At 33.6% G+C, this 19485-nt stretch overlaps 1 protein-coding gene across 5 annotated transcripts in view; it reads right to left on the reverse strand.

The window, feature by feature from the left end:
- exp (expansion) overlaps nt 1–19485 on the reverse strand; it is a 180344-nt gene that overhangs the window by 60744 nt on the left and 100115 nt on the right. For all 5 annotated transcript variants that reach the window (XR_012959660.1, XM_076120023.1, XM_076120043.1 and 2 more), the window contains one exon: nt 15233–15380. Coding sequence is in view for 4 of the 5 variants with exons in the window: in XM_076120023.1 (XP_075976138.1) it covers nt 15233–15380 (148 nt within the window). In the remaining variant the exon portion in view is untranslated. The remainder of the gene's footprint in view (nt 1–15232; nt 15381–19485) is intronic.

The following is a 19485-nucleotide window of genomic DNA, read 5'->3' on the forward strand; positions in this document are numbered from 1 at the left end:
CATACAAACATTGGCATTTAAAAAGCACGTTTAACAAAACATGAGTTAAAATTTATACAAATAGGGATTTTTTCTGGACTCAATACCCATCCTCGTTTGGGATAAGGCCCTTTAGCTACAGGGAAACAGTTATGGGATTTTAAAAAAAGCAATTTTATCATAACAGGTAAAAAAATAAACCTTACGATCACTGCCTCAGTAAAATCCATTGAAGAAGAACCATCAGCTAAGCCTGACAAGAAAAAAACGAACCGCGAAATTCTCAAAAATTACCTGCAACGATGTTGCTCCGAAATAATGCGAGGTTAAAAGAAAAACTTAGGCAATGTCTTAAATTTAGATAAAAAGGTTAGGTCATCGACAAAATTGGTAACGACGTCCCGCTGAGAACTTTAATATTGGTCCTGAATTGCCGAAAAGTGGCTTCAAGATGTTGGAATGAAAAAAATGTGTAAAAAATGTTCACGTATTTTCGAGGTAGAAAAAATATTTTTGTAGCTGTTATAATACATTTTATACTATAAACATAGCAATACAGAGCATTCATAATACAGGATTTAAAGAGGTTTTACCTACTTGGACATTTTATAATACTTTAGTAGAATGTCAAACAGAGAGGAGAACAGTTTTAGACGTCGACATTTGAAAGAAGTTTATGCAATCGACGAGGTTATAGACATATGGATATTAGATCATATTAGTTCGTGTATCATTTTAACCCAATTTGACAGCTGATGATGAAAAACTGAGCATCGAGATTTCTTATCACGAATTATTGACCAATATGAATCGCATAACTGTATTACTTGCATATAACGCGCGCGTCGGACCATATACATACAATCGTAAATTGCGATATTAACGCCTTGTGGAGGTCGAAAGCTAAAAGTATACATACTTCGCACTATGAATTAGATATCAACATTCCTTGCCTTTGCTTGGTACTTAGCTTATTAAATTAATAGTAGGCTTTGTATGATGCAATACTTTGGTAAGCAGTCAGTAGCTACGAAATAAATCTTTCTCAGGGATTTAACCTCAGCGAGAGTTCAGGTGGATTCCCTAATCAAGCGTAGAAGTTGGGTTTTTCGATTAGTAAATTCTCGGAAGCAATATAATTTAAAGATATTTTAGTAAATATTTGCATTTCTTGTAATTTCAGGCTTAAATTGGGGTTTTATACAAGTAACTAGCAGATGTTAAATTCCTGCATTCCAATCTAGACTGAGCACTAAAAATAGTTGTAATATTTTTCAAAAATAACCAGCGGCCTTTCAAATCATATCTGAAATAGACTCCGCAAGGTGTACTCGTAAAAATAGCTGAAACGACATTGGAAATAAAACTCAATCACGCTAACAATAGAGTTGAAAATATTGTTGGCGAAGACATTGATCTACATACAGAAGTAACAGTACCACGGCCTTGCAAGGTCAAGCTTCCTGCATTCTTGGATAGACTGGTCCTAGTGGCAAGTACTCACGCGTTAACATGGCGAATGATAAATATTTATCAGATAGACCTAAATATTTAGTCTTAGAAAACACGATGATGGAAGGCGATAAGAATTTATATAGCATTCTCAAAAATCTATACAAAGCACAGGTTTGAAATATTACGTATGTAAATATTTTTTGAAGGTTACTTATTGGCTCCATGTAAAATAACACCTCCAGGCCAAATTGCTTTTTCAAAATGACATTTATTGAATTTGGCAAGTTACATCCGCACATTTTATTTAATACAACGCTCACAATTATAATAAATTCACCATTATTGTCATGTTTTCTAACAAGCAGAAGTCATTAAATTATGTTAAAAAGATATTTTGCAGTTGCAATAAAATTCGTTTTGTCAGTTTCAAAGATTCCATTTCATTAATAACGTTGATGATAAATCTTACTTTTAGCTCCGACATGCGTATCTTTGGAACAGTTATCTTTTTTGTATGTATTTCGGATCCCAATTCAATTTTGTATTTTCGTCTTCCTCTCGTTTGAGGAACCATTAACATTTTTTAGGGAGTGGCTTTACTGGCCTTTAATTAATATAACTCTTTTGAAGGTAAAAGGTTCTTCGGGTTCAGTCGCTTTCGTTTTGGGATTTTGAGAAAGTTTTTTTTTATTAAAAGCGTTCACACCTTTATGCGGCGTATTACGATGTTTATGATCTTCATCAAGGCTGTCTGCTCGCGAACTACTATAAAATTCACTTTTGAAAGGTTAGCTTTGGATAAAATTGTATTTTACATTTACATGCATTTAATATTGTAAAATATCAAGTAAATACTTTACTAGATACTTTTTCTATATCACGTATTAGATTTAATCCAAATGTATTTTAACAATACAAATTAGATGATCTTTCGCACGTTTACAAATAACCTTTACAATGATACAAAGTAGCCTCAAGTTAAAACAGTTCAAATATTAATTGCAGGTCAGATTAGGTCAATTTTGTTTCATTAAACAAAAGAACATTTTAAATCTGTTTCATATTACGAACATTACAACACCACCAAACTGAAGCATACTACAGTCCAAATTATCCACCAAGAAAAGGACAGCGCTACACAGAAATAGTGCCATCTCTTTCTCGCAGTAGAACTTGGATTGCAATACAAATCATAACCTGTCTGAAGCTTAAGATGGTTTGAATTAAACATGACAATTATATCGTCTGCTTAATTACAAGATTGATTCAATACTTGCAGCTATGTGGAGCAACCTTGGTCATCTCTCGTCGACCTTTGAGAACATGCAGTGAACGGTCGAGCTTTTCTAGGTAAGACTTAGCTTTGCGTGTAGGTATTCTAATCTGTGTATAACTATGGCAAGGTATAATTTTTCGCTGAGTGACTGGTTTTTCTTGTTTTACTTGAGTATTCTTTTCCTTTATCAGTACACAATATTATTTTATATACACATTCTGTTACCATAAAAAAATAAGTCTTTGTGATCTCGGTCTTTACTTATCTTCTTGCGAAATTTAAGCAAAATCAGTTTAACCGAGAAAAGAAAACAGACAAGCAAACATACTTTGACCTTTAATAATACCTAGTAGTATGAATTAGGTTTAAGCACAACAGTGGAATGTTACTTACGTCTTCTTTCCATTGGATTAACAGGATATGACTCATGTTCATAGTCCAAATATTGGCCAAGAGGATATAATTTAGTAACATCTCATAGTAATCTGATTTTGATATAATAGACCGTACGCAGACCGATATAATGGCCTGACCTCTGACGGAGGCGAGTCACGAATTGGCAAATATAATAAATACTTTGATTGAATCGTTATTCCATTGAAAGTGAACGTTATATTTCAGTTATAAACTAAGAATATAACCGTTTATATATTCAGTAAGTTTGTATATGCATCAGTCACGCTTTTCCAATTGCATGCAATATAATTGTCAATATATAGCTTCTAATTATTTACAAAATATTGCTATCTAAGATCTTATAACTTTCGACGTTCGTGTATTAAAAGTTAATTTAAAAGAAAATCGAAAGTAAACAAAGCTACACTTTCAAACTTCAATTGTCAATAAACTGAACGGATTTCTTCTATTTCTTTAGTTAATACGTTTTTGCTCAACGCAGAATGTGGAAAATAAATAAGAACCGTATCGAATGAATTAGATAAGTAATCTACAGTTTCATCCACACTAACTATAGTCATGTATTAAGAAATATGGTTTAAAGCATGCTGCAGGTGAGAGCATGTAAGTGTGGATACAGTCTTAGGCTGCGTTTCCATTAAAGAGAAGCTAGGCAGAGCAGAGTGGAAAGGACCGCCACTCGACCAAACTCAGTGCTTAAAATCTCCTATTGTAGTCAGTGGAAACAATGTAATTCGTAGTCTGCTTCACTCCGGTGAACGAAACTCCACTTTAGTAAAAGAAATGCAAGAAGTACCTGAACGATACATGGGAAAAAACTACACTAATAGAATTAACTATGCTAAACGTCGCTATGTGGTCAATAGTACAGCAATCTTATTTTAGAGATGCACATTTCTGACGAAAACGCAACCTTAAGATACATGTAAAAGATTCTAGAGCAATGCTACAAAACGTCAATAGATGTTACATTTAATGGTTCGCACTGAATATTACGCAATAATTATATTCATTCAATTGTTTGGAACTAAATTGCTGTACATATTAGATTGGCCAATCACAGATGGAACTGTTTCGTACTTATGTAAGCAATGAGATGAGCATTGCAGTTGAGTAAGATTTGTTCACGCGAGGAAAATGCTTCTTATGTTTGTCTAATATAGTTAATGTTGGAATTATAACATTATTGTTAGTAATAAGAACGTTTTTTTGTGAAATGTATTTACAGGTAGTCTTTCGTATATAGCAAGGATTTTGATTTGACCCTGCTTAAATCTATCTCGACTTGAGTATTAATAAGCATGACCAATTATTGTCACGATATTATTCCGATAAGTTCATACTCCTAAAATATTTAAGATCCAAACCAATTGCATGCCAATGCAATTTTTCAGAAGCCTTTTGTTAAAAAATCAAACAAAGTACAATATTCAAGACATTTTATTAAAATTTATTCAGTCTTTACCCATTAGATTATCGATAAAATTCCTAGGTATTTTACAAGCCACTTGGCTCAGACTTCAATAAGTACCGACAAAGTAATAAACATGAAACCGATCGATTTATGTCCTCTACAAGTTTTCTAAACAATAAATCTGCCTTTAATGATAGAACCACCCAGTTTTAACGTTATACATACAAATTGTACTAATAAACCTATACACCGTATTGCGTTTAAAGTATGAGCAGAATACTAAGTAACGCCAACGCAAGACTTAAGCTACAGGTAATAAGATGTTAAATTTATATCAAATGATATGTAAAAAGTAAAGAATCACATCAGTAAATAAAACGTATCATTTAGGTATGTTTACACAGAAACTTATCCTGTAAAATTTTCACTATCAGGTTACTCTGCCCGGATTACCATAGAATATGTAAGAGATCGGGAACAAACTGGGTGGTCTTGCGAATTCTGTTTCTAATTTACATCATAGATTGGTTACTAAATAAACATGACTTGAAGTCGAACAAAAAATACTCGCATTCCAAAACTCACTTCCTATATTTGAGCACGCGTTCAATATCACGATTTGAACACAAATTCATCTAACAGTTGTCAGGAATTGAATACGTTTGAATGTATTATTTCCGTCATCAATCATTTTTTGAATAACAGTTTCAAATATAATTTCAAGCATTCAAAAGTATCTACAGCTTTCAATAACTTGGACATAGTACCTACTACTTAGTCTGAGACATGAGTGTTTCAAAGAGCGCTGGTGTAACATCTGCTAAGTCCTATTTATTTAAGGCTAACTAGAACTGTTATGACATCTACTATTCATCCGTATTTGACACAAACAGGTGTTAGCAATACAAATCATCTTACCAATGAAGTACTGACATTAGAATTTGAACCTTATATCTTAGGTAATAAAGATGTTACAGATTTATATAATGGTAATATTGACGATGATGTGATGTCCAACCTAGACACGACAGGTGAACGGTTACAAATGAGACTATAGCGCCATGAACTCGTGATTGATGGTGCTACGATAAACAAATTATAATGTAACTGTATTAAAAATTATAACTGGATTATTGCACATGTCAATACAGACAATGTTGGCAATAAAGAATACAAAGATGTTCATTTTTAAAGCTGCATTAACGAGCAAAATGAAAAACTTATTTATAGCGTAGATATATAAAATCTATAGGAGAATAAATAAGCACTTTAAGTCTTTATTTATTGTATGCTTTTATGAAATTGTCAAGAGTTTAGTATTTTATTAGAATAGAAAAAACAAGCAAAAACTACACTAAAATGTTCTTGAACTTCCATCAACTTCACTAAAATAGTTCTAACCACACATCACATGCAAGACATTCACCTCTTCTCGTCTAACGACTTAATTGCTCTCTTGCATAATTGCTAGTGTGTGGTCCAAGCACCGTTGGCCATACCCAATAGACTTAGGAACAAGTGTTTCTGTCATGTGAAGAGAGAACCACAATAGCTGATTAATTGTTCCAACGGACTTGCTCAGACTTGACAAATACTTGACTGATGAGTGACAGATACATGTTTGGGATTGTGAAGATGAATTCGGCGCGTGTTGGTTATTGAACTAACACGATGTGCGAAAAGAAAGATGGTGTGCGTTTTATTTTCAATAAAAATATAATAGTTGATTAATTTAATGTTAAGTGTGTACTTGACAATAGCATAGATAAAGAAGAAAATTCTGTTGTAGGTGTAAATACTAAAGAGTCTTATAATGAAACGCGTGATGAAAGTAACATCTTATCAACATACAATAGACTTTTAATAGTACACGTAATCGATCCATATAACTCAACGTATCGTTCAATCTAATCTAACAAGAAAATTCAACGATAAAGCGATAGTTGCTACAACAATAATATTATCTAAAAAGACCGACAACATAACAGCATCGTGTGAAAATCTCTGCACACATTATACGCACGCATAGTCGTGAGCGAAAGTCAATGGATGGCTTACGTAAAAATTTAGGCGTTGCTAACCATATAATTTGAATATATTATACTTTTGCCAAATTAGAAGAAAAGGTGTTAAGGACATGGAAAATATTGGGACAATATTATTGAGCAAACCTGTACACGGCATGGTATGACACTAGCACGAAACAGGGGGTAATGTAGACAAGAAGTCTTGAAATATAAATATGCAAATATAAAATATATGATAAGGAACCCATCACTAGTGACCAATCCGTCGAATGCCATAAAAACGACGATAAAAACATGAATTAAAACGTAAAAGAACAAGTATCGCCCGAGATCACTGACCATCATCTGACTGCAGTATTCGATTGATCTAAAATCAGCTTTATCATATTGAGACAGAGTTGACAATCATTTGATATAAAAATTGCATATAAAAGCTGCAGGACAAGACAGGTGCGTGAAAACGAAAGTTGTTCTCTTCCTGCTCACCCGTTCGCCTCGACTTGGAACCAGGTATGGGTATAACTATTTAGACTTTGATATGCAAGGACGATACAAATATGCGATACAAGATCAAAGAGAATAATATAAAGAAAAAATGCATTGCTGATATAGAAGATGAAGTCATGGTTGATATTTGCTATGATGATTTAGTTGGAGATCTTGATTGTGACGAATAAATGAATTGATTGACATTTATAAATCATATCGCGTGTTATAGTAGAAATCTGTTATGAACAAAGGAATAATATCAAAGCATGAAGGATGAACAATAAACAGATAGTAACGTTTTACAAGGAGCATAAACAAAAAGCAAAGCAATTACTTATGAAAAGTCATTGGATACCAATAAATGGTGAAATACACGATCGGGTTAATTTTATGATTTTATTATACAGCACGAGCCGTACGAAAGGAAGAGTTGGGAGCTCGAATCAACTGCACTTTCACTACGCAGACGCTAAAAAGTGAAACTGGAATCGGCGTAGGCAACGGAATGCTGGCTAACCGTGATAATGATGACGTAAAAATTTATAAAGAATTGTTAATGTGTAGTGGAAAGTTTTGTAGTAGTGGCCATAGTAGAAACAATCGTGAATGATTTTATGCTATTATAGACAATACACCAGTCGAAGAAGAGACTGCTATGTCTCGTAAAAGTAGACGCACTTTCATATGTCGACATGTGTCTATGACACTTGCTAGACAGTTAGTTATTAAAGCAATCTAAAAGTAAAACTTCGATTTATTAGTCTATTAGAATTCATAGCTGTTTATCACGCCATAAACGTGCAATAAACGATAGTTAGTACATTACAGTTCTATACGCGTCTGATCATAAAACAATGGCGACAAAAAACTTGTCAATAAGTGCAGATAAAGTTGCAAAGTTAACTAAAATGAAACAGCTGCCCGCGAGAAGTTTGGAGGTCGTCCAGTTAACGTAATGAGGGAAAGGGAAGGACGTAAGGATATAATTACAGCACATCATGCAATTCGAGAACCTCGATTTGAAAATCAACAAACTGTTAAAACGTAAATGCCCTAATATGCGAAGCTATTGAAGATCGAATCGTTCGCATTATATTCCACGAATTCGGTATAAAGCCAAACGTAATTACCGATCGATACGAAAATGGCTTCGAATGCTGAACTTTGCTGAGAGGTCGAAGTTAACGAAATGTCAATTGGTTGCATTGTGCGTTGTTTGGACTATTTAAACAAGATTTTCGTGAGATTGATGTTAATCAAATGTTTGCTAATTATATAGGGCTATAACGTCATAATTACATTGTTTATTCTAATCTTAGAGATAAAGTACAAATTGCAGGGTCATGTCCAAATACGAGTCACGATGTTAGAACAAATGAAAGTGGGTGTTGGTTGTTACAACAGGAGCAAATATTTTAGTTGACATAGCAATAGCAAAGTTTGGAAAATATGTTTAAAAAGACAATTTAGTAAAAGAATAGTACGTATCCCTGATTAAGATAATATAAAAAGGTTAAAGACTGCAATGCAAATGTTTATACAATTTGCAATCTGTGACATACATTTCTGTCTATCATTTATTTTACAATCTACAGCATTCTTTGTGTATACCTGTATGTTGTATTACTCAGCTTATCTGATACAATTCGTATTGAAATTAATCACGTCCATTGCAAATAAACGGACAGTATGAAGAATGAAAGGACATTGATGTCTTATGGATTTGATCTTAAAAAATGCACGTCATTCCAGGGGTCAATAATTTGAAGGGACTAAAAATAAAGTTTGAATCACATTTGGTTTTTTAGTCTTAAATAAAATAAAACTGTTATTCGATTTTGTGTTTTCATAACGCTTTTCTAAGTTTCCGTTATAGCTTTACCTGGTTCTTGTTTCTTTGTTAATGTAAAAATAATATCAGTCGAACGGATGTGGGTTGCATTCAAGTGTTCAACGTCTTTATTTTCAAGGTCAACCCGAATACCAACTGTTCCCACGTTTGTAGGACATCTGGGACCCTTCTGCTTTAATTATCTTTTGTTATTTTCCGTTTTCTTTTATGGCATATAGATTTCATTGTTTCAGAATACTTGGTAATTCAGGTACCGATGTTTTTGGTACGAATTAATGTTTACCAACTTCTGCAAACATTGCAAATATCCCACAAATCATAGATTTAATAACAAGTTTATTGCTTAAACACCTATTTCGTATAATCGATTCATAAATTGAGGGGATCGGTCAGTATATTCTTCAATTTTGCCTTCAAATGCATTGAAGACATTCAATTTAAAATACAGAATATTACAACACGTATGAATATCAAATTAGTCAGTCTAGGTGTTGCAGTAATAAAGCAAATCTATCAAACTTTACAAAACCTAGCGTGGAACGAAGATACCAACATCATTATCGTACGATAATCTAATCTTCAATTACAAGTGACCTTTCCTACAAGCAATTATATTGCACGCAACTAAATATCAGCAATGTACGAGTGACAACTGTAAACTTTCGTAACGCATCTTACATCATTTCACTTTTGGCTTCTTCAAATGCCAAATATTGACCCATGACATGAACTTCGCCACTTGTTTTATCATCCGTTTGAATTCCGTAGAAGTGTATTTCCTCATGTAGTGTGTGTTAACAAGGTTCGTTTGATTTAGCCGTATTTGGCATTTAGATTTCTCTATCATTACCAATGAATTGAAGTGTGTCTGTGAGGCGATTGGGTTACGATAATGATCTAAAACTAACGAAGCTACCGATATTACAATGTACATTGCGGTTATTGTTGGTGTGTATCGTTCGATAACTCAAGTTATGAAAGCTATACATAAGACATTGTTAACGGAACAAGATAAAAAAGTAGTTCTTGTTGAATTGCTAATGTATTGTTGTCTAATGTTTGCTTTTACTGACCCAAAGTGAGCTGCAGTAACAATACCGATCTATGAGTTTTTAATTTGAAATGCTTATATAATGTTAGGAATTGCGTTTACTCAATATTGATAGGTCAAAGGTTACATCCGCTTAATTAAATTCTTAATGAAAATGCAAATTAAACGATACTTAATTATTAAGAACGGATATTGACGTGACATTAAAGGACCTCTTCTTTATAACCTCTCTATCACCAGTAGAGCAATTCTGTATAATCTGTAATGTCGAGTATCGAGAGTTTGGCGCTGATTAGTAGCTCGATTCTGTACTATTATCGACTACCGACAACCGAACTGTCATCGAGAAATTTTGTATGAAAATCTGATCAGCGCCTCTGACGGGTGTCGTAGGAAACATTTTGGCAGTACATTCTAAATGTCAAATGTCGATAGCTAGCCGGTTGACGGTAGTCGATAGTGGTAGAGAATAGAGGTACAGATTTTCATACAAAATTTCGATGAATAGTATTAAAGAAGCGAGCTTCCGCACTTCTTGCTAACGTCTCTTATACTTAATTTTCTGCTCCTACATAGCAAGCTTGTTGCACGTCTAATAGAATATTTCCGAATACATGTCAAAACATATTAGTTTACATTTGTTTAGACATAGCCGTCATGTTTTCACTTTCATCACATGTCGTGTTCTCTGGATCGTTGGAGCATCTCGTGAGTCGTGATCTTACAATTAAACTGTCCAAAACAATTACTTGGAGATTGGAGAAAAGACGGTTATGTAAAATTAAATGAGGGAAAATTGTATGATGAAATTGATGGGTTTGTAACACATTGATATAATAATATAGTGTTAGATGTGAGTAATTTATATTTCTCAATAGTAGTATAGAGTTTGGTACCGTGTTCAGTAAATGGGTCCCTTTTACATGGGACAAAACGTGGGTATATGTCCTACACCACTGCCTACAGCTTCAGTTATAGGAGTGATATTATGTATGTATGTAAGTACCAAAAGTGGAATTTGCAAAGAAACAAGAGAAGTAATAAAAGTAGGTGATGTTAATATAAGTAAATCACTTGCTATCGTTGACAAATCTGACTTCGGTAAAAATAAAAATGCTTAAGTGAAGAACATCGATCATGAAACTGTCACAACATCTTTTGAGACATTGTCGCTTAAAACAGAAGGAAAAAATGCTAAACATGTTTTCTTATCAGAACTTTTTATCGTGATTTAACAAAGAGCTTACTTACTTGCATATGCAAGCGATTTAAACGAGGCTTCATTTAGATAATGTACTTCTTTGAGGAAGTTAAAATGTGTAGCATATTAATCAAACACAACTACTTTATTCGGTTATTTCTCAAAAATCTAAAATTTTTATTTTACAGGTTGGTCAATTCTGTGTCAAACTTAAAAAAATACTGATTTCGTACTTTAAAAGAAACATACGCCATTCAAAAAGCCGTTACAACTATTTAATATACACGATATCAAATATTTTGCCTCAGAATCGCCAGACAGACAGGTGAGTTGAGCAATAACTGGTGTCAGGTGTGCTTGCGACACCAAACGACCACTGCAGCCAGCAATAAGGACATAGTTGTATAATTGTACGCACAATCGGTAACTGATTAGGCCCTGGTGTGCAATACAGAGATATATGTAGACTGATTATGAATGCCATTAGGCATTTAAGATTGATTTTATTGGAGATAGTTGCATACTACAGATGTACTTAAGAAAAATAATTAATAATTGAAGATATTGAAGATAATTTCGTGCTAGATCATGAGATTGATAAACGTGAAATTAATTACGTATCCAAATATGGAGTGAGTTGATTTCGTTTTTTATGTGTGTCATCGAATAATGATGTAATAATTGCTACTCAAAGTGTGAAATCAAAAATCATATTATAAATAAAATTATAAAATAATCAACGAAAATTAAAATGATGGAAATCAATCTTCAGAAACACTTAATAACTCTGACATCAAAGGCTTACACCATAAATCAGCAATATGAATGAAACTTCCATCTTCGAAATCATAACGACTATTTCAAATTTCTGTGAAGGAAACGCTTAAAGCAGAATAAGAATGACCTTGGTCTACTTTGGATTGCATTCATTTCTTAATTTCAGTACGAATTTTGAAGACCTTGATATTAAAAGTGAAGTTCTAAGGCAGACTCGTGACTTTATTGTAATGCAGTCGCAAATGTTAGAATAATGCAAGTCATACGTCATGTCCAAAGATGGGGAACGATAAAGACTGAGCTTGGTAACTGTACTTTGAATAAACATGTTAAGTCCATGACGCTAAAACCGTCACTAACGGACGCAACGTCTCAACCCAGCAATCAAATGAAAAACAAAAATCATGCACCAAAATTTTTTAATCATCAGAAATTACGTGTAAGATTATGCAAGTACGGCTGTCAAACAATATGCAGCATCATTGCAAGATTGCGTTTCAAACTGTATTACTGAAGTACCGAAATAACCGTATTATCGATTAAAGTGATTTGCTGAACTGAGCCGGCTAAGGTCGAGCCCTCCCACTGTCATGTCAATGCCCTCAAAGATTTATATCCGGTAATTCTGAAGTTCATACAATGATTTGCTAATTATTCGCACTGATGGGATCTTAAGACATGGCTTCAGTCACGGGGTGTTAAGAACAGAATTAATTTTATACCTGAATACAGGCTGGGTAATTCAAGATATTATGTTCACGAAATTATTGGCGTTGATATATTGAATGCAATTAGTCCAAAATCATATTCTGTTATGTAATTCGTATGATTGATCAACTTGCATAAGACTGGATATCACAAAAAATCGACATTTACCGTCATTGATATAGAACTACTTCAATTGAGATTTGTTTATATTTTAACAGTTCCAAAAGTAGACGTCGATAAATCTCCATCAATTTGACATTGCTATAAGGTTAAAAGTGTACGCAACCAGATGTTTTCCGCACAATTTGCGCCGTAACTTGTTCATTGTTCGTCATCGGTCACGATCGCGATCAATGGGTCAGAGTTGACCCGCGCTCCGATTGACAGCCAAGCAAACATTGCAAAAGGGCTCTTGTTAAGTAACCGGTTTTGCAAAATAATTTAGCATTAAATTCGCTAGAATACAAGTCATTGTGAAAGATAACCTGTTTAAGAAATTGTTGGTAGCCTGTGTGAACAAAATTCGTTTTAGCCATTAAGGTAATATAATTCAAAGTTCTTCATTACACCTAAAAGAAACTTTAAGGGATAAATTAAGTAACGCAAACGCAAAACGTTCTGTGGTTTGTTTCCATTTAAGATTACATAATTAGTTTTCCGTGTTGTAACAGAAGAAACAACGGAATTCAAAGATAAAATCACAGAGGCTGCAGATAACTATTGTTGATTTGTTCCAGTGATTTTGCATACAGATAGTAATCAAACAGGTGGTATTGGTGCTAGAGATATCAGAGAAATAACCATTATTGAGAAGAAAACGTTGGCAATAGATTTCCAACCACAACCACAAGTATCAATGGAAAAATCTATCAATGAGTGTTTTGATTGAATGTGGCGTTCGTGCGTCGTCGCTTTCACTGTCGACCGCAGATATAATATCCGCGAAAGCTTTTGTAAAAACGATAAATGGAATCGTCGAGCAAACGACGTTAACTGTGAGAGTCAATCGAGACACTATTGTGACGTTGTTACATCACATCGAAAACATTTCAATACAATGCTACTTCGGCGGTGCACCTACGAATGAGATGTATTTAGAGATGGCGATGTAAATGAAAATAGAAATAGCATCGATAGTGATGTTAAAGCTAAATGAAACGTGGTAAGTGTCAGAGTCTCTATACAGTGCGGCGTTTTCTCACGTCCTTAATAACTGTAAGCAGTCGGAAACGGTTACAAAAACGTAACCAAAGACAAAGGAAAGGAAAACGTAATATGCACGCGGAACAACTATGGGAGACAGTAGTGTTTAGGTTGCAAATTAACTTCATTAATTTCAATTTGTAGTTATTGTGTAAGGCAAGATCAAGATGCTTAGGGAGCAAATACTAAGCCGCATATTTGGAATGCAACAAAATGAACAAAATTTAGCAGTAGAACGCAGAAATGTAGAAACTTTCAATTTCTGTTGGCTTAAAAATGATGTTGAAAAAATCACTTAATAGATAATGGCATACCAAATACTTTCGCAAATGATGAAAAGTAAATGTTTAAAGGCACACCTAGGTCCTAATTTGTGGAAAGTGAATTTGATTTCACTTTGAAAATTTGTCATAATGGTTTCTCTTATGATCTGTCATTTACGATAGCTATTACTGCAGTGAGTGTGTGAACTGAGCCGTGAACATTACTTACATCGGCTCGACGACCCCGTGATTGATGTATAGAAAGTTTAAATACCAATTTGGGTATCGTTCACCTATTATGATTTGATTGCCTGCTCATTAGTCTTTGATACAATGGCAGGAAATGGTGTGATCGTAAATTGTACTTGCTTTGAGAAATCTAGTAGTCATATTGTTTTATGAAACTTATACAGTTGAGGTTAATCCATTTTCTACTATATTTACATTTAAATTATCATACATGTATGGTAGTAAACTGTGTTGTATAGGAATTGCAACTAATGGAAATTACGAATGTGGATGCCGTAGATGTGTGAACATTGTGTGAAGTAGTAGTTTCCACTTTAAGCCATTGAGATAAGATATGTTTTTGTATGGCATGCAATACGATGCTTAGACACCGGTTTTGTTGATGTTTACGAAAATTCACATAAGATCATAGGTGGTCTGCAGACTGTTGTAATCAATCATCCATCTTTCAATTTAGTATTCAAATTTCACACCGATGTGAAGAAACACACGGGCATAATGCTTCAAATGTTTCAACAGTATGCAAACTCACGATCGTAACATCCTTAGAATTAAGCGTTATTTATGCTCAGTCTGGTGCAGCGGAAAAAGTAAAATTACAACATCATTGGCAAGACTGGAGAAAAACATTGCAACTGTTAAATGTTACCAGGGTGAGATACGGTTAATTCTACTCGTTTTTCACTTGAAATGGACGAAAATAGAAGTATTGAAGTGACCAAATATAGCCAAATAGTGTGGGTTTGCTATTTTTAACACCAGCCTTACCATTTTGAAATTCGACTATTACCATTTAAGGCTTGCACAATTATACATTTTGTTCATATGCCTTCAATTACTTAAAAAATACTATCCACTAGATGAATCTTACCTTATAAAGTTTATCTTTCTGATACCAGACGTCCTCCTCCTCCTCTACGGGAGCTGCGAACGCCTGTGTCAAGTCATCGCGCGAACGCGAGAGTATTCGACGTCGTGACACCATCTCGCCACCCGCTGCCGCCTCGAACGGGCCTAAGCTGTAACAACAAGAAAAATTACTATTAGCACCATTGAAAATTTACAGCTTTTTCCAGAGGGAATTGACGTGGCAAGCATGAGCTAAATCTCTTACAGCATGTTTTTAAGAGACAGCATGTTGGGCCGACCCCCAATTAACGTGAGCGGAGAAATGATTCGAATTTTACTTTTATACATCTAGTCTAAAAACCGGTCGTCACTGTAGTGTAAATTTTGTATTAAAATAAGAGCCAGGAAAAATGATGATACAATTTAACGAATAAACATTATGTAAATCAAATGTATTGAATATGCTTCTTCTATTCCTCAGCTATCAATAGACGCTGAACAAAATCTAGATCTACATCTATACAAATCCACACAATATAAAGTTCAAACAACAGATCATCAAAAAGATAGAAAAGTTATTGCATACAAGGAAATATTACAAAGTAAACAGTTTCAACAATTGTTCGCCTTACGTTTCTAATAACTTCATTAGGTTCCACTTGACCGGAACAAAGTAGTAGCTATTAACACGGAAGTCGATTCGATCATATCAATATCAAATACGATTGTCAAACTTTCTACAGAAGATTAAAATGCATAATAGTGTTATGAAACAATAGGTGTGGCGAAAGCCTTTGATCTACTCGTAGCTATGGGGTGTTCCAATAGGAGAACTCTTTTTAAATAATAAATTAGGTATTTAAATACTTTTAAATTTTACTTTTGATGGTATTTACTTAGTATGATAATACTACCGATTACATATGCCGAGATGCACATAAAACGAGTTATTTTTTGTGGAAACTCAGTTCCAAAACTTGAATAGTACAAAATGTTTGAGAAAACAGACACATGAGACACTTTTATAGAAACACAAGGTGTTAAAAAAATTAAATTATTTCGAACTATTTACTTTCTCGACTATCGACAAAATTTTAACCGTCTCTTTTTCTAAGTTTTCAATTTCATGGCACTTTCTTTGTGCAACTCGGCATTTATATTAATCAGTTTATTATTTTTATAAGACGTTATAATATATTTTTAATATTAGTTGTATAAACCGCGAAAAAAATCGCAACAAACTTAAAAAATCTACATTGGGACATCCTATACTTTTGTATCGTCCTCAAGTTATGTGTTTTGCTCTTCTCGCTATTCATCTTTAATGACGTCCTATTAACCAATTGAAGCTTGTCTTAATGTGTTCTTAAGACACGCGGATGCATTTACACTGGTACTTATGTAATGTTATTGTTGGAGATGAAATGAAACGTAATGTTAAAGTTCTTGGTTAATATCGTTACGTTTTTTATTACGTCAATTGCTTGTTCTTGTGTTAGTGTAGTTTTAATATCTGTTACAATTTTAATGTGGTTTTTTATTGGATTGACTTGAAATTTTGCTTCTTTATTTAGTTCTTTTGTAATGCTCTTATTTTTTGATCATAGCTGCAACAAACATTGAAGATTACGATATCAACGTTTTCATTGTCTTATATGTGTCAGTATTGCTTATCAAAATTACCAAAATCAGAATGCTTCGATTATTTTTTTAAATATTACACGCAATATTTTTTCCTATAAGAATTCAACCATCTGTTTATTTTTCTTCTTCAGGGGACGAACCTTTTGCGCACACCTCATAACTTTACCATTAAATTCAATATCACCTGTAAACAATCCACAATTTTCCTTCAAACCCTACATAATCAAGCCTAATTTCTCCACACCTACACCATACGCCAGTACCAGCATCTACGGTTCGCTTCGCTTCCTTCCGACAAGTAACAATGTGTGGCATTGGATTCGACATTGGGCTCGCGTTGCGTGTCTAACGATCGCCTCTGTCTGTTCCTCCCATTCATTTGATACCCACTGTTTACTTTATGTTTATAATTTTGGAACTTCTTGTGAACATACGAGAATAATTTTGAATTGCGTAGGTTTAGCTTTTATTAGTAGAAGTAGTGGCCGATGTTTTACGTGATAATGAGTTAGTTCTACCACCTTTGGTTGCATTTTTTGCAATATAGTACAAGAATTCAAAATAGTATGAGGATTTTAAATCACTATTTTTAATGTAGTTTTCAAAAGAGATTTAGATAAAGAATATACCTTTAATACCAACTTTGTTGAACAGTTTATGAATTTCACTTTCTCTCATTTTCGTTTTTTTATTGAAAATCTTAGGACCACACAAAATCGTTTTATTTGATTCGAAATATCTATTACATTTATATAGTAAAATTTATTTGAAAATATCGTCAATTAAACCTAAAACGTTTAATTTTCTTCACAACACCGACTTCTACTTTCTAGCCAAATCAATCAAAGTCACAGTATGACTTGCGACCACAACTTACGTTTAACTGATACGCGAGTGATTTACCATTCTATTTACGGTATATTGGTTCAAAACATCAACTAAATATATCATTTATAACCGCTGGAAAGTCGAAAGTACTTTTCTTCACGCAATTTTCTCGAAAGCAAACCTCAGTGGAACTGTTTTCTCGGTTAGAGAACAATTATCTTTTATATTACGAGTTGTATCTTGATTTGTTTGTTTGTATTGTATGGTTTCATACACATTCATACAAACTGATACCAGGTGGTATGAAGTAGGTATTATTATTTATAGTAAAAGGTATTTTAAGTATTTTGTTAAATAATAATGTTTATTTTGACTGAATAAAAATGTTAACACATATCTGAATGTTTAAAGAGAAGAGATCGAAACCAAAGATGCAGTTTTGAGAAGACTTGCTGCTTTATTACTGACCAATGAGACAGCACTGGCTAAAAATTGGAAAGAGATGACTTGGTCAAACAAAAGATTGAGAGAGAGAGAAAGATCATTTGGTCAAAATAATTTAAAAATTTGCTCTGTAGGCCAATAAACCTTATTCTTATATTACAGCGATAGCACCCTTAAACGTTGGCAAAGTGACAAATTGCCGTAACAGTAAAAAAGCAATATAAAAGATCGTTCAGTCAGTGGGTCAGTACTTTCACAGCTGATTTACTTTGCTCCAAATTGTTACCGCATAAGATTTAAGATAGGTTTGTTCAAACTCAACTGCTGATTTTAAGATATCTTACATGCAACAAGTTAAGTGCAAGAAGTATTTATCGCGACTTACTTTTTAAGTGAGAGACTGTTCTTTACTTCCATAGTTACGAACAAGTTTGCATTAATTTTTGCTGAGACAAGGAAGTAGGGGTTAAGCTTTGAGTCCGCTACTCTGACCAAGTGCAGGTTGGGGACTTTGCATCCCTTCAAGAAATGTGGTAAACCAATTTTAGGGATGCAGGATTTCATCACGATATAAGCGGAAAAATAATATTTATCTCTTGAATAATACCTGCACTGTCAGGAATTGAATCCACAACCGCGATTACAATATTTGTTGCTCAATTATTGCGACATAGGTATCACATTACCAAAAGAAATGTTAGAGTATCTACAGATTTTATTAAAACTAAAACTTACTTATTTTCCTGACACCTTTATTTTTAATCTCTAAATATTATAAAAAAATGCCACAACAGCCAACCACAAACAATAAACACTTAACACAATTCTATATTTAAAAAAATAGCGTGCGAATTTTTGCACCACGACACTTATTCAGCCAGTATTGTCAACGTCCATATGACAGCACTGCACAATAAAATATTACACTATTTGGAACTCTTTTTTCGAATTGCAACGGACGCGCGCATTCTCGTCGTGTCGTTGATCGAGTCGCGTGTTTCATTCTCGACTCTCGACTGTTTACGTCAGTCTTGTGACAGAACCGTTTAAATTATATTTGCTAACATTTAATTTATATGACAGAAAGTTTTCTTGCGTGTTTTGTTGTTAAAACGATAGTTGCCGTAATGGGTGCTATTGTGGTTTTTTTTTCGTTATTAATATCATATCAAGATAATGATAGGGATTGAATAATACCATCAAACATACTAATAATTCTATGTAATGATTTTGTTTCACAAAATATCTTTTGGCTAACTACTGTTAATACAATAATTACTCTACAGAGAATAAAGTGTGTGATTTCACGTCTTCAATCAAACAACTCTACTTAAAAAAAAACACTAACAAAGTGATGTA

This window comes from Anticarsia gemmatalis, chromosome 1 (genome assembly GCF_050436995.1).
Source record: "Anticarsia gemmatalis isolate Benzon Research Colony breed Stoneville strain chromosome 1, ilAntGemm2 primary, whole genome shotgun sequence".
Classification (NCBI taxonomy): Eukaryota; Metazoa; Arthropoda; class Insecta; order Lepidoptera; family Erebidae; genus Anticarsia; species Anticarsia gemmatalis.